General features: G+C 32.5%; 1 protein-coding gene across 2 annotated transcripts; it reads right to left on the bottom strand.

Annotated features, from left to right (window-relative positions):
• Window positions 1–9,598: 9,598 nt before the first annotated feature.
• LOC128988425 (uncharacterized) lies at window positions 9,599–14,708 on the bottom strand. Of its 2 annotated transcripts, none has more exons than XM_054409692.1 (6): window positions 14,595–14,708; window positions 14,023–14,109; window positions 13,121–13,214; window positions 12,406–12,494; window positions 10,776–10,905; window positions 9,599–9,681 (listed from the first exon to the last, which is right to left on the bottom strand). In XM_054409692.1, exons 1-6 carry the CDS (start codon window positions 14,670–14,672, stop codon window positions 9,626–9,628), a joined length of 534 nt encoding a protein of 177 aa, XP_054265667.1. In that variant the 5' UTR covers window positions 14,673–14,708; the 3' UTR covers window positions 9,599–9,625. The 2 variants fall into 2 exon arrangements, with proteins under 2 accessions (XP_054265667.1, XP_054265668.1); XM_054409693.1 differs by having other exon boundaries at window positions 10,776–10,896.
• Window positions 14,709–15,539: the final 831 nt, after the last annotated feature.

Below are 15,539 nucleotides of genomic sequence, written 5' to 3'. Positions count from 1 at the left end.
AATCAGCATTGTTAACCTTCTCTATGATACCTAATTCCTCCCAGTCAGACAACACCTGTTGATATGAACTAAGATATCCACTAGAATTAAGTTTATTTGTAAGATTACTGAGTCTCTTCTGTGCTACTTTCAAATTAGTAGGTAACGGCGGGTGGTCTTCAACCCATGGCAATTTGACCTGATATCTGCCATCATTTTCTACTGAAACAGATTCTACAAAATGTTCCATTGTTCTACTTTTAACTGAAGATTCACTCTTTACCTCCACTGGATCCTTGATCATTAAAACATCCAAACTCCACAAATCTGAAATGGATTTATTATCAATAGGGGACAGTAAAGAAGTTACTGCCATAGAACTGGACCTGTCATTCCCTTCAACTGTAGTTCTTCCCATTAAAGTCCAGCCTAACAAAGTGTGCATCGCAACTAGCCCGTTGGAAAGCAGATATCGTTTCTCAGTGTAAAGTTTCCCGGCAACGTCTGCACCTATCAGAACTTCAATAGGCCCGTCTCCATCTGTTACATTAATTCCCAGTGTTCCAAGCTCAATGGACCAAGGACCAGGCTTAACTGTTGTAACATCGTTACAAATTATATCTTGATCAAGAACGTCAAAATTGCAGGCATAACTGTTATTTAAGTCACTTAGTCTAACCTTATAACACGCATGTTCAATTGTTTCAGTACTAGTGCCCCCAAATAAAGCATGAGCTAGCTTCTCCTTTCTGACTATGTCGTAACCAAATTCCTTTGCTGTATTTTTCAAAATATAAGATCGTTGTGATCCCGTATCTATTAAAGCACGTGCTGTTCGCTCTCGATTTTGGTTTCTAATTTTTACTAAAAAGGTTTGTAAAAACACTTCTGTGTGAACATTGTTTGCTAGAGAACTTTCTTTGCCTGGTTGTTCACTCAATGAACTTCCTTCTGCAGCAGATGCCCTACACATAACAGCAGTGTGCCTCCTTCCACAATTGAGACATTTTACTCTAACTTTACATTGCGCACTCCTATGACCATACTTCAAGCAAGTAAAACAACAACCATTTTTCCCAACGATTTTCACCTTTTCATCTACTGTCAATTTACTGTCTTTACAGTTTTCAGCTAAGTGGTTAGAACCACAAAACATACATTTAACGTCTTTAGTATTTAACTTATCAGACTTCGTTGGGTTAACTAAACCAGCAGCTGTCGGCATCATTTCAGTATGTCTGGCGTAACTAGGCTTAGGTCGAAATACAGTAGATTTACTTACTTTAGGCTGTAGGTTAGGTTGCTTATTATTTTCAAAACCAGATGCGGCTAGAGTAATCCTTTCCTCGTTAGCAACCTCCTTTTGCAGAAACTTCATCAAACCATCAAGTCTACCCTTAAGTTCAGCATCAACTTCATAGCCGGAGTGACGCTGCCAAGCTCTCAACAGTTCCTCGGGCAAAAGCTGGAACAAAAATACTGACATGATTGAGTTGAATTTTGAAAACTTTGTTTTTAAAGAACCTGAAATAGTCACAAAGAGATCTATTTTGTCTTTTGCTCACAAGTTGTTTGACCCCATAGGTATAACTTGTCCTGCTACACTCTTGCCTAAGATATTGCTGCAGAAAACGTGGGAAAGTAAACTTGGATGGGATGACAAGGTTTCAGAAGAGATAAAACTTTTGTTTTTAGATTGGGCAAAGCAACTTGAGATTTTTTCAAATTTGAAAATTCCAAGATATTTTGGAAATGAAATCGAAGGGAATATTTCTTGGACAGTTCACTGTTTTTGTGATGCAAGCCAGGACGCTTATGCGGCCGCGGTTTTCCTGAGGGGTGAATCTAATGGACTTGTCACAGTTCAATTAGTTCAAGCGAAGAGTAGAGTTACACCTGTCAAGAAGATGACTATTCCTCGACTGGAGTTGTTGGCGGCTACCATTGGCGCTCGTCTAACTGACAACGTCTTAAAGAGTTTGGGATTTGAAAATGTCAAAACATTTTATTGGACCGACTCAACCACCGTTTTGTCATGGATTCGTCGAGAAGATTACTGGGGAGTGTTTGTTTGGAACCGAGTAAAGGAAATAAGATCCCTTAGTAACATTGAATCTTGGAATCATGTTCCAGGCCATATGAATCCAGCTGATTTGCCGTCACGTGGATGTTCTCCTAAGCAGCTAGTAGAGTCGAAATGGTGGGAGGGACCACAATGGCTAAGAAACTCATCAAACTTGTGGTCTAACCAAAACTTCATTGATGATTGTGATGAGAAAGAAGTAAATTCTGAACTTAGAAAGATTAAATCAACTACAAAGATTATGATGAATTCAAAACCTGAACCAGATTGTTGGTATTACAAATATTTCTCCAGATTTGATAAAATCGTCAGATTGGGAGGCTGGTGGGAAAGACTCGTAAGACTATTGAAACAGCTTCTTCGCAGAGTCTTAGGAAGAGCTAGTTTGACTTATGGTGAATCTGTCATAAATAGTAGACCCTTGACTTACATTTCAGAAGACAGCCATGATATGGAAGTTTTGACACCAGCTATGTTTTTGAATGGTACGAAGGAGTATGGAGTTATTGATTTGGACCAGATCAACTACACAAATTTGTCTCGTCGTTGGAACTTTAAATTAAAATTAAAAGAAGATCTTGAAAAAAGATTTAGAAGTGAATACTTAAGTCAATTGGTGTTGCATTCGAAGAAGAAGAAATCTCGTCAAGTGCAAGTTGGAGAAATTGTTTTACTTGGAAGCGACAATACCAAACGGATGGACTGGCCTTTGGCGAAGATTGAGAAGATACTTCCTGGAAAAGATGGCAACATACGTCTTGTGGAAATGAAAACATCAAAAGGAACAGTGCTGAGACCCATACAACATGTGTTTCCACTTGAATTGGTCCAGCAGAAAGACAATCAAGATCGTAATGAAACATTCGAAATGGAAGATGAACAAGTAGCTGAAGGTGTTGGTCGTGAACATGATCAACCTGTTTACACACAAAGAGGAAGAAAAATTATACCCCCACGAAGATACCTGAAGCGATAATTAATATTTTGACTTTACAAGTCAAAAGGTGGGAGAATGTTGGATATAGTATAGAAACATTTCATTTATATAATCTATGGTTTATATTATATTTTGTCTTTTTCCAGCTGCTATGAAAATGAACTTTAATAATTTTGAGACATATGATTTTTGAATGAATTGTTATGTTGTGATTACAGAAATAATGGTTTGGTAGCATTTTACTATGATTGAGTAACTTTTCTTTTGTGAATAATTAAATCATTTTCTGCCCAGTATCGAGTCTATTTTCTTTCCATTTTTGACTTTTAACACGAAATTTAAAGTCAAGGTTTAGGGTGCTCGAAATTATTGTCTAAGCAAAATGTGCTTATTGTAATTGTAAAAATATTCTTAAGCTATTGACAACTGCGTTCTGAGTTGAGTCACTTCCTGATTTTGTCAAAATCTTACAAATTAATTGCATCACTAGATGACATTTCTTTGCCAATTCTTCCACATACAAAGGTAATTTAAAAATGAATATATTTAGGGAAAAATGATATAAGTAAAAATCTGATGAAGTAAAATTTACGTCCATTTACTCGCTTGAAGGTTAGAAATCAATCAATTTTCAAAGACCCTTATAAATTAATTAGATTAAATTAATAAAATCATATTACTTCATAAAATCAAATTTTAATATTTACATTATTACTTATTATGTTAAATTTGCATAGAGTTACTAAAACATGTAGCTGGAGTCAGTTTTCACATGGCTCTCTTTATTACAAGTAAAGCGCTAAGCACATAATTACTACATCTGATTGGGTAACAAAAAGGAGTTCTAAAAGAGTTTTGACATCTTCTTTCTGAATATCTTTTCGATTTACAAGAAGTGACTTCTCAACTCTTCGCTTTGACTTTTCAAGTGGAAATATTAAAATATCCTTGAGACTCAAAGGTTGTTATATTGCAAAGGGAAATACAAGTAACTGCCAACTTCAGAAGAGAAACTAAGTTAAATTAGATTTATGACTTACTTAGTAATTTCATTCGACACTATGTCTCAGCAACATTATATTTTACCCTTTAACTTATAACCACATTTCCCTAACCTATTTTACTAACGTATTGTTGAAACTGTTAAATAGACATGTGGGTAAAGGTAAATAAACAGTACCAGCTATCTGACACATATTTTATTCCATTAGCTTGTCAATAAGCTTTATTAATGGGTAATCATTATAATATGATTTATTATAGGAAAAATCACAAAAGTTGCAATAACGTAACTTTTACAGCAATGTGTGTTGTGTTGTACTATTTTGTTTGAAGTTATAGGAACTACAACATCCTAAATTTTAATCAACAAAGTATAGCGTTATTTTGAAAATCCAATTTGCAAAGTTTCATTAACATTTTAACCGTAATTTTTCCAGTAATGAAAATTGTTCCATATTTTTTAGAGCTAAAAGGACTATAACATACTAAATTGTTATTTAAGTTGTTTGGGTACTTTTTCATTGCAATATTTAACAACATTATATGAGTTAGAGGTAAACATCCTTATGTGTAAAAAAGTGCCTTAAGTTTGTTAAAATATATTTTTAACAAATAAGTATACTATATTTTGCGTTAATTTAAATAACACTTTGAAATTATAAGACGAAAATCAAGTTTTTATATTATAAGCTATATACACTACAATTAAATTTTATTACTTCCACTAAATTACCCAAAACTCGATCTATTAACTCCTATGTTACTGTACAAGACAAAATATCCCCGTTGTGTGGAATTCAATGGACCAGACGATAGTTACAATACAAAGTCCATTAGAACGTTGGACCCGCCCCTCTTTTGTTTGGCCACCCTATACATCTTATCCGATTAGGATGGACTATTTGATTTGTGCATTGCCTTAGAAAATAGAGTTAGAAAACACAGTGAAATATAATAATGAAATTTATGTTTTGGAACAATTTTAAGGAGTTATAAGTTATGAATAATCCTAAAATTAAATGCCGTTTTCATCATAGAAAGAAACTTAGATTGACGATATTTGTTTTATTCTATCTTCTTCTATTATTTATTTTGATTTTAACAAAGAAGTTATTAAATAGTCAAATATGATAAAGAGGACCTAATATGTACTTGTGTGCACTGTAAATGGTTCTTGTTCTTATCGCGGGATGTTCGTCATCACTTTCTGATAAGCTTGATATGACGGTAAGGAAGTTATCGGACTTTGTTGGTAGTGACACTCAATAGATATAGAAACGAGAAAATATAAGTAGTTGAATATGACAACTTTTAATGCAACAAAGTATCGAAGTCTCGTAAATTTATGACGATTTTCTCACATTTTAGAAATAATTAAGAATCCTCCTTTGAAAGTATTGTGTAATATCATTGACTATTATAGTCAAAGTTAATATAATTTTCATTTAAACCGTACAATTATTCAAATGATCTACGAATATAAGTTAAAAGTATAATCACATTTTTAGTTACGAGTTTTAGTGTCGTGTAACTCTTATTTATTCTAAATTGGTGATTGTTTGAGCTCCAAAGTAAATACTAGTGTTAAACTAAAATCGTAGTAGTTTTCACGAGGTCTATGTACGATACAGTGTCTTCACAACTTTTAGACTTTAAAGACATTTTAAATACAAAATAAATGCATAAGCCAAACAGTTGTTATAATAAAGAAGTATATACTGTATATTGCTTTGAACGTAGTCCGGTTAGTTAATTTAGTTGATTCAATTAATTATTAAATCGAATATCCTATAGTAATGAAATTTGTATAGTTTATTCAATATTGCTAGATATTCCAATTCCCAACTTGTTCTTGATTTAAAAACTTTCACTAGTTAAGGATGACTGGCTGTTTTAAACAATCTGTCTGAATTATTTGTGTAAACGTGTGTCATTTTACACCTCAATGACCTATAACACATATATGCTGTGTTTTCTATGTATGACAACTTTTATAAAGATTGATTTTAATTTTCCTGACATCCAGTAGCCCAAAGGAGTAAATTATAGTAAGTTGCTTATATTTCTGTTTCAGCCAATAAAGTCATCCCACTTCATATCATTAAATAAACCAAAGCAAATTGTATTGGTTTTGGCATCCAAAGCGAGAAGGTTAACGTGAATAGAGTTGTAGGTTTGCTTTAAGTTATAATGTCTCTCCTTAGTTAATATAACATTTTGTCTTTTGCACAGCCTGATAAATTCAAGCCGCCTAAATATTAAGAGATAATATTCATAGACAATAGAACTTTTTAATGATAAATTCGATGACTCGGCAATAATTAAAATCCTCCTGGCTTTAAACTAAGAAGTAAATATGTAAAGAAATCAGGGTCAGGTAAATTGGGGAAAATTATGACAGTTTAGTTTTGGTTCTGTAAGTATAAGAAAACTCAAAACGAAGAAAAGTTATATTTTCTGTTTCTCTCGGACACGGTCTGGAGACCACGGTGCCTTGTGGCAGTTTTATGTTGGTTTGATATGTTGATCCTACAACAGTCTTCCACAACACACCAGCACACAATAATATTGGGATTTGTAGATTTATTTTCTGGTATATCTCTCATTTTGACTTATATACCTTACACAAGTCAGCTTTATATACTGTATAATGTAGACTGAGACGGGTGGCGTCGTCCTGTAATCCAGCTACTAGGAGGTCACGATTTTTGGATATTTATAGGCATGCACTGTGGATGCGATACTCTCTGGTGTGGATTGACGTCCGCACGAGTGAGTACTACGACTATCCGCAGTATTATTTTGATAATTAGACCAATTCGTATATATCAAGGCAAAAATGTGGTTTGGATTCCACTATAAACTGTAGGTCCCTTAGTTTCCATTAGCTGTATGGGCTATTAATTAACAGCTCTAAGGAATGTCGGCCTTAGCCACTAACAAGACTTCAAGATCGCGCCACTCATCCTACACTCATCTCCATTCATACTTGGCTTAAAATACCTACTTGGTATGGTCGCTATTTAATAAGAAAGTATAAAGAAAGTATAAAGTATTTGTTTTTAGCCAATAAAAACTTAGAAATTCGTAGTTTCTTACATAAGTATTTAAACAAAACACTAGTCGCACATCATAAGAAGGATTACTATTTACGATATCAACTGCAGCTCAAATGAAATACATTCCATGGGATTCTCTAATGGACGATGGAACATAAATTAAGGTAGTGGGCATGTATACCTTTAAAGGATTTTTTATTGCTGTTACACGAGAAAGGGAAGTGTAACAAGCTAGACGAATTTGTTGTACATTTTTAAGTGGTTTATGGCGTAGTGTTATTTAAATAAAGAGTTAATATGACCGTATAAATCTTATTTGCAGATATTTTTGGATAAATGAGACATTTCGACAGAAACATGTCAAATCAAACAGTAAATGTCATAAGCAAATGTCCTTTAAGTCGTGGAATAATTTTACAGGTAGCGATTTTTAAAATATCCTACTTCCATTGCACACGATATTAAAGTAGTAAAGTAGTCCTGTTAAAATTATTATTATAAATACAGCACATTAGCCATCAAGAAAGTACCGTTAGTGAAAAATAAAAAAAAAATACTTACCATATCGGCCAGTGTAAATTGATAAATCCGTTGTAAAAGAAATGTTCACAATATTTTAAAACTAGTATGCCTGTGGTGTCAGAGCTGCATTCATAATATATATTTTTCCTGTTGCCGTATCATATTTACAAATGAATAACATTTGTAATGTGGTTAAAATATTAATTTCTACAGTCATAATTTTGATTTTTCGATGAAGGTAATTTTTTTACTGTGTATATTTTGCATTTAGAAATTGAACATGAAATCATACCACGAATTTTCAGAATAAAAAAGTTTTGGACAAACACATAGTCTCAAAAAAAGACTTCGTTCAATATACCACCTGCTTACCACGTCAAAAAATAACATTTATTGTAATTATGGCTGAAGACGAAGGAAAAAAGGACTTTGTTATCATTTATCATACCAGATATTTCGTACATTCTAACTGCCTAGTGTTTTAAGCGGTATAGGCTTTCCTGAACCTGTGGCGAACAAGAACTGAAATGTTGTACTGTACCATCAGATAACGACTGTGCTTATCAGTGAGAGCGACCCACAGGAGTTTTTCCTAGTAGGTTTACTCTTCCGAAATCACTTAAACATGTTTAACTGATTATAAATGTGTAAACAATTCTTATATTATTTCTATGAACATTAGGAGTTCTCGAACCGTCCTTAAAATTTTAAAAAATATTTCCCATATGGGCTAGTTTGATCCAATTTAATTAAGTCACTGTTTTTTATCGAAATTCTCATATAGGGAAAAGCTATAACCATAGGTCTCGTAGTAAGAAGTCCCCAGATGCCTGAAACACCATCCTAACAGTTACTGGGGAAGTAAAAAACTGTAAATTTGAAATGTCCATGTCATTCTTAAAGAGAATAAATTAACTGTTCCAGTTTGCTTCATACGGATATATTTTGATCGAATCTTTTGTTTACCTACGCTACGACCGTTTTTTAAATAGCTGTTTTAATTGTTGTAAATTGAAAAGTATAACATAACAGCATTGTTAACTTACATTACAACATAGTTTTACTTAACAACACGCGTAGCGGACCAATGAGGTCCAAGGTTTACCCAAGACCAAGGTGAGCGAGAAGAAGTAAAATTGTATGCTTCGAACGTCAACAAATCAGCTGTTTAGACCAATTTAATTGTTGATGAGTGGTGCAATTAGTGTTAGGTACAATGATTCGTTGCATCACTGTCAGTGGAATTGAGGTTAAACGAAAACATAACCTCTCTTACAAGCTATGAGTAAACGGTCGTAGGTAAGGTAGTGTACGCAACTCGCGTTAATAGTCTTTACGACACTCGTAGTTTTTTAAGGCACTCACCAAGGCCTATACCTTAAATTTTCTACTCGTGTCGTAAAGACTAACTTAACGCGATAGTTTCGTAAAATACTATTATTTCATACTAAGATGTTAACATTTCAATTAAAATGGATCTTATCATATTTCCTTCAGCAGACAACTAAAATTAACGTTATTTAATAAGGAATATATCTAAAGAATTTAAGGGAGTATTTTAGTGGAAATCCAGCCAGGTAAATGGAAATTCGCTTAGACTTAGGTTTGCTGCGGCAGGGATCATAGTCTGAACAACTTTCATGATATATCGCAGAGAGACCACAACTGACCGTCACAATATCCACAGTTATGTCTCTAATGAGTCATACTGTGACACTAATCACTGATGTACTAGTGGTCAAGGCCACAAGCCCACCTAATCACTTGGTCAATAATGTCAAAAGTTGTGTGTTTGATTAAAACTGTTTTACTCATTTTGTTTTTGATTTAGTTTTTAATTTAATAAAGTACCTTCTAAATAAATACCTCCCTTCTAAATAAAATATCTTTATATATAAAATAAAGTACCTTCTAAATAAATACCTACGATAATACAACGAATATTGACTTATATCTGTTAACATGTTATGCTAAAATGTTAATATCCAATATTAATTTGAAAAGTTTTGATAGTTAGTTGTTTTATTAGCTTTATTTATAAAATTACGTAAAGCTGATCAGTATACATGCCACTTGTACCATATTATGCACGCTGAAAGCTGAAACAAAGTTAATTAGTTGAACAAAGTAAAATAAAAAGAATAAAAATTAAATGTTTAAATGGAGAAGTAATTGTTGTTTGGTAACTTATGTTCCTGAATTTTATCTACTGTATACAGGTTGGTCAACTCAAGGAGGCCACTATTGGGATATCGGAATCGGCAAGAATTAGAGAAAACTTTAAATGGGGGACATCCCTTTATTTTTTGTGGCAGTTAAAATATGAATTTAGTTTTTTGAAATTCAGCCACCGTTTTCCAATATGGCGGCCAACTTTGAAATTTATTATAGAACACCCGATATTTTATCAGGGGTATTCTATAAGTAACATTTCAAATTTGGCCGCCATGTTGGAAAACGGCGGCTGAATAAAAAAAACCTAATTCATATTTTTAACTCCCACAACAAATAAAGGGATGACCCCCATTTAGAGTTTCCTATAATTATTACCGTTTCCGATATCTCAATGGTGGCCTCCTTGAGTGGATCACCCTGTATATGTCATCATTTAATGTAAAGCAAGGTTTTTTTTACTAAACAAGATAAATAGTATCAGCAATCTGACTCATACTTTATCTTATTAGATTGTAAAAATCCCTTACAATGAATAGGTAAGTGGTGGGAGTAGCTATGATATTTTACATGGAAAATCATAAAGATTGCAATGACATTTGAACTGTAACATTTACAGCATTGTGGGTTGTTTTGTTTTGTTTAGAGCTAAGGGGGCCATTACATACCAAATTTCAATTTAATTGTTCAAGCCACTTTTGTAACATTATCGTTTTCCGTTAATTACTAAAAGTTGGTTCAGGGGGACCCAAAACGGATATTTACACACACAACTTGAACTCGAAAATGTTTACGAAAAAAATTGGGGCCTACTTTCTTCTTATCCTATGTATAGAGAAAGTAAAACAAATTGCAAAAATATCGTCCTCCTTATCATTGAATTCTGTTTATATTTTCCAACTAGCTTAACCAATATTTTACAGTATCGTGATAGCTATCAAAATGTTAGGTTATGACGCAATTAAAGTTATTTTACTAATTTTACAGAGCTAGCTTTGATTTGGATCAAATTATAACGTACCAAGCACTATGAGGTTCCATTTTGTTGCGATGTTGTTCATCTTAATGACATGAATCAGGTAGACTAGCAGAACCCCGGTCAGGATTATTAATTTGTACACCAGATAGGTGAACAAGAAGAACTGTTTGCTCTGAGAAATAAAATCTGATTTTATGATAAAATATTGGCACCTACTTAAAACTTTTTAAATGTAATTAACTGACTTATTATTATTAATTGATATTATTATTAACTTTTTATTAACTGACCAAAACCCCTTGTTGGAGAACTGTACGAGTTTAAAATAATAATAAAAAAAAAACAATAATTAAAATATAGCAATACAATATAGAGCACAAATTGGAAATTTTAAATACTTAACAATATTGGTGGTATGTGTTGTATTACTTGAACACACAAAAATTGTTTTTAGAGGTCTGTATATATAGATATCTTTTTATTTTTCAAATTAGTTTAAGGAATACGTCACTGGATAAATGTGTGTATGCTAAAATTGGTTAAGAATTAAATACATTTTTTATAACCTAAATAGTAGTTTGGTTCAGTGAAAGAGTGTAGCCGAATCTCCGGTGGAAAACCTTTTTAACATAGAAAAATTATGTAGCTGTGCCAGTTTTTGTCGTTATTTAAGGAAAGGCACTCTTTGAAGATTTTTTTTAGATTTTAATTTGGATTTTAAATCGAAACATCCGGATAAATTATTCAGGCATGACACCAATTAAGATAGTTTACTCAGTACCAGTAGCTCTAACCGTTACCTAATTAGCCTAAATTAGCTTTGAACGGAAAGGGATGGTATCTGAACTGTATTGACTCCGGGGTAGAGTTCCTGTCTTGAATGGTTATAATTTAAGATTTTGAAATAATAGGTAAAAAATGTAATGCTTGTTAATTTTAGAAATGTTTAATGTTGTTCTAAGGAATCAACGGTTTTTGGACGATGTCACTTTTAGATTACATATGTTTGATGTTGTAAGGCATTGTTTGATCGTGCAATATCTGTTTCCTTGTAACTTAAGTATTTTCTAGTCAAAAATTGCAATTTCTCCCCAATGTTTATACTTGTCCTATTATTTGCTTTACTATACATTGTTGCTGCATAGAATGAAAAAAACTCACTGTTTCTGTTTGCTTAGATCTTGTTACTGTTTGTTATTGTATTGTAAATTAATTTATTGTATTTATTGTTCTGTTTTTGTTCTTGTTTTTTTGTTTTTGCATTGTTATTGTACGTATTGATATTTTTCTCGTTGACTGATCTGTTATTGTTTCTTTTTTGTATTGTTAAACATATCGTTCTTTGCCTTTGCTTGTGAAATGTGTTGCTTAGTTATCATACATATTTTGAATTGTCCATGTATAAATTGGCAATTTTGCCGTTGAAATAAATGAAATGAAATGAAATTATATTAAATGTTACCTAATGTCATATTATGTCAACATTGCAAAATTAGCTATATTAAATCAATTACAAGAATACAAAACTGTTCTACTTTTAGTTGAGAATAGAGTATCTGTTAATAGTTGAGATTACGATTTTAATTTTTAAGTGGACAAAAAAATGTATCCACTTTATTCTAGCCTACATTAGCTTAATATAAGTTTCCATTATCCCATGCCAAAGACTTACTGATAGCAGGCCAATCAGTAGAAATATGTACATCAGCAGGTTGAAGAAACTTCCCATCAAGTTTAAATCTCTTTCCAGCCGAGGACATACTGTAAATGAATAAAGTTATATTCGTGTTTTCACTATAAACGGGTTCTATTTGTCAAACTTTTAGCAATGCAATTTCAATGAAATTTATAAAATATTCCGATTAATCTGTTAAACTGTACAATTAAATCCCTCCCTTAAAGTAAAAAATGTATTTCCTTTCCAGCAATAAATAGTGAACTCTCTTACAATAAGTGCCATTTTTATTTACTCAATTTATATTATGTGTCCTATATAAATAGGCTGAATAGTATCGTTTACAAAACTTTTTAAAGTTGAACATGAATGACGGATAGGTGTTAAGTAGAGCAAAATGAATAGTGGTCAGGACTATTAATCTTAGCCCAATAATAAAGGAAAGTTCAGGCCAGTTTCCACTTCAGAGCCACTAAATATTCCCAGGATCCAACTGGTTACCCTTTGTCTCTAAGGTGAGCACTTTAACCAATCAGCCACCCAGATATATTCACACTTAAAGTTAATACAACCAATAATTTAGCTTTTTACATGGTCACAATTATTTTTTCAAGTCCTAAGCAGGTCTGAGTGCTCATTTTGGGAATAAAGCCAAAATCTAACTTACCATAAACACATGTTGAATCAAAGAAATGAAAATAAAAACACTTACAAAACCAATCGTTGTTTGGGTAGACTTTTCTCGACTTGCAAATGGCCAGAGGACCGTTGGTTACCGTTCTACAAATATCCGCCAATGTCAGCACCTGTTCAGATATTTCAAAGTATACTGACTATATTTAAAACTACTAAAAAATGAATGGTTTGCATAATAAAGCTTAAACACCCTACAGGAGCGAAACTCGGTTAAATCTTCCAATCTTTTAATCATGCGTAGCCTATACGATACATTAATACTGGAGAGTGATAAGTTAATTATTAAACAATATAGTAGTACTGGACGTACAATTTGAAATTACATTCTGACGGGAACAAACCGTCAGTAATGTTTATTTTGGTATCATTCATACACCAAAAACAAGAAATTATTTATTACCAAATTATAAAGAGCCATTAAAGTATGTACAGATTAAAGCCCAATGGGAACACGTAAAATGTTGTTTGTTTTACTATATAAAAGATTTTACTAGGTACAGTAATAGCATTTTAAAATTAAAACCTTTTTAATAATTTTATAAATGATGTTTATAATTCTTAGATGAACATGTCATTATAGTATTAATGTTGTAGATATGTATAGTTGTAAACAACCATGTATGTATAGTATATAGGAATTGTAATCATTGCTAAACTACTTTTTCATATGTGTTCTCTTGATATGATTGTGTACAAAAAGTTGTTGACGGTCGACTTATTTTTATTCGAAAATAATTCAAGGAATTATCTATGAAAGAAATCCTGTCCAAGTCTGCAAAAGTTCGTAAGGATAAGTGGGCGGTCGGTAGTTGTATTATTTATCTAACTACATAAGGGCAAAGGTTATCCAGACAGGTTTTCCTCTAGCTATAGAAACTTCATTTCCTTATATATCTGTGAGTCAAGTGATATTCTTACCATACCAAATATGGCCAGACACATGGTGTAAAAGTAGGAACCGAACCTGTAGTTTGTGCAAAGGCAGCAGATAGCTTCTACGTATTCCTGTATAAACAAAATTATAAAACTAGTAAGTAGGTAGTCGATAAACTAAAATGCCTCAATTCGACCTAAAATGTATGTTATTGGCTACACTATAACACATACTCTTTGTACTTATTGTTTTTAACTTATAATTACTATAAGTTACAAACAATGAGTACAAAGTAGATATGTCTTATGGTTTTAACCAGACTACTCCTTGGTGTTTTGCACATTCTATTGACTTAACAAATAGCTCACTACTACAATGATGGTTTTAAATGAAATGAGGGTGTTTTGAAGCATTGCATCTTTCGTGTATTTAATCTTGTAATATATTTGTTCACATATTTACAGTATATTATTACCTATATATATTTCGGTAGACTATTGCTATAGAAAATTAAGGAGCAATAAAGTAATAACTTTTACCAGCTGCTAAACAGTTTCTATTTATTTTCTTACTATTTATCGGTTATTATCATGTTGAATACTTGTTAAATACTCACATTTAAATAGTTTTCTAATATTATTGAGGGCTTAAAACATTTTGTGGGTTTGCAACCAAAACTCAAAAATCGAACCATAGTTAATTTTTAGTAAGGTCAAAATTTGCATTAATTACTACACAAAAATATCCATAGTTACTAAAACTACCAACACTAGTTCATAATTAAAGATATTGTTTAATCTAAATATATTATTATGTAGACAATATTTGTCGACTACGTAAAATAATATTATCTTATGCCGGGTGTCCACAAAGTCTTGGCCTGATAAGGAAACCGCTTATTATGAAACCAAGTGATAGTAGGATAAAGATCAGTTTACAGATACAACAGACAACTTTTTAAGATTTTATCACTATGTATAATTTTAATACACATCTACGTGTTCGCTTCCAGTGGCCTGCAGATCTTTTAGATGTATTTTCAGTTCGTCCCAGGTCTTAGTCAACATATCCTGGGTTACAGATGCCAACATGTACAAGTAAACAATCCTAATCACATTTTATTTCGCTAAGAAAAATAGTCCAATGATTCCAACATGCATTACACCTCACCAAGTCCAGGCCAGTGCGACCCTTGTCGCATGTACTGCCTCCTTCCCAGAAATGAGACTATCAGAAACACTACTATCAGAAACAGATCTTCCAAATGTTCGCATGAAAATTCGTCGAACTGCTAATGGGATAGAGTTTTGTGAAACCACAAAACACACTGTGATTTCTCTTGTTAAATTGCCATTTCTGATTTCAGATTTAATTTCTGGTATGTTATTGTATTGAATCATAACTGTATTGTTGTCAATCAGCTGCGTTTAAGGTGATACTCAACTTCATTAAATTAAACTTGATTAAATTACCTTCAAAACCAGGCATACAAGATACAAGTTAAAAGTGGATCTAATGGTTTTTGTACGGCCACGCTATTAAATCAGGCCAAGACTTCCGG

This window comes from Macrosteles quadrilineatus, unplaced genomic scaffold (genome assembly GCF_028750875.1).
Source record: "Macrosteles quadrilineatus isolate MER2022 unplaced genomic scaffold, UCM_ALF_1.0 Scaffold_3__2_contigs__length_128488019, whole genome shotgun sequence".
NCBI lineage: Eukaryota > Metazoa > Arthropoda > Insecta > Hemiptera > Cicadellidae > Macrosteles > Macrosteles quadrilineatus.
The sequence above is the reverse complement of the archived record's forward strand: the minus strand, read 5'-3'. Positions and strand labels throughout refer to the sequence as shown.

Bases quoted from the DNA above. Each gene is read 5' to 3' on its own strand.
- LOC128988425 (XM_054409692.1), bottom strand. From the start codon at position 14,672: ATGGTTCGATTTTTGAGTTTTGGTTGCAAACCCACAAAATGTTTTAAG. The intron at 14,110-14,594 runs GTGAGTATTTAA...TTGTTTATACAG, and splicing joins TATTAGAAAACTATTTAAAT to GAATACGTAGAAGCTATCTG. The intron at 13,215-14,022 runs GTAAGAATATCA...ATATCTGAACAG, and splicing joins GTCTGGCCATATTTGGTATG to GTGCTGACATTGGCGGATAT.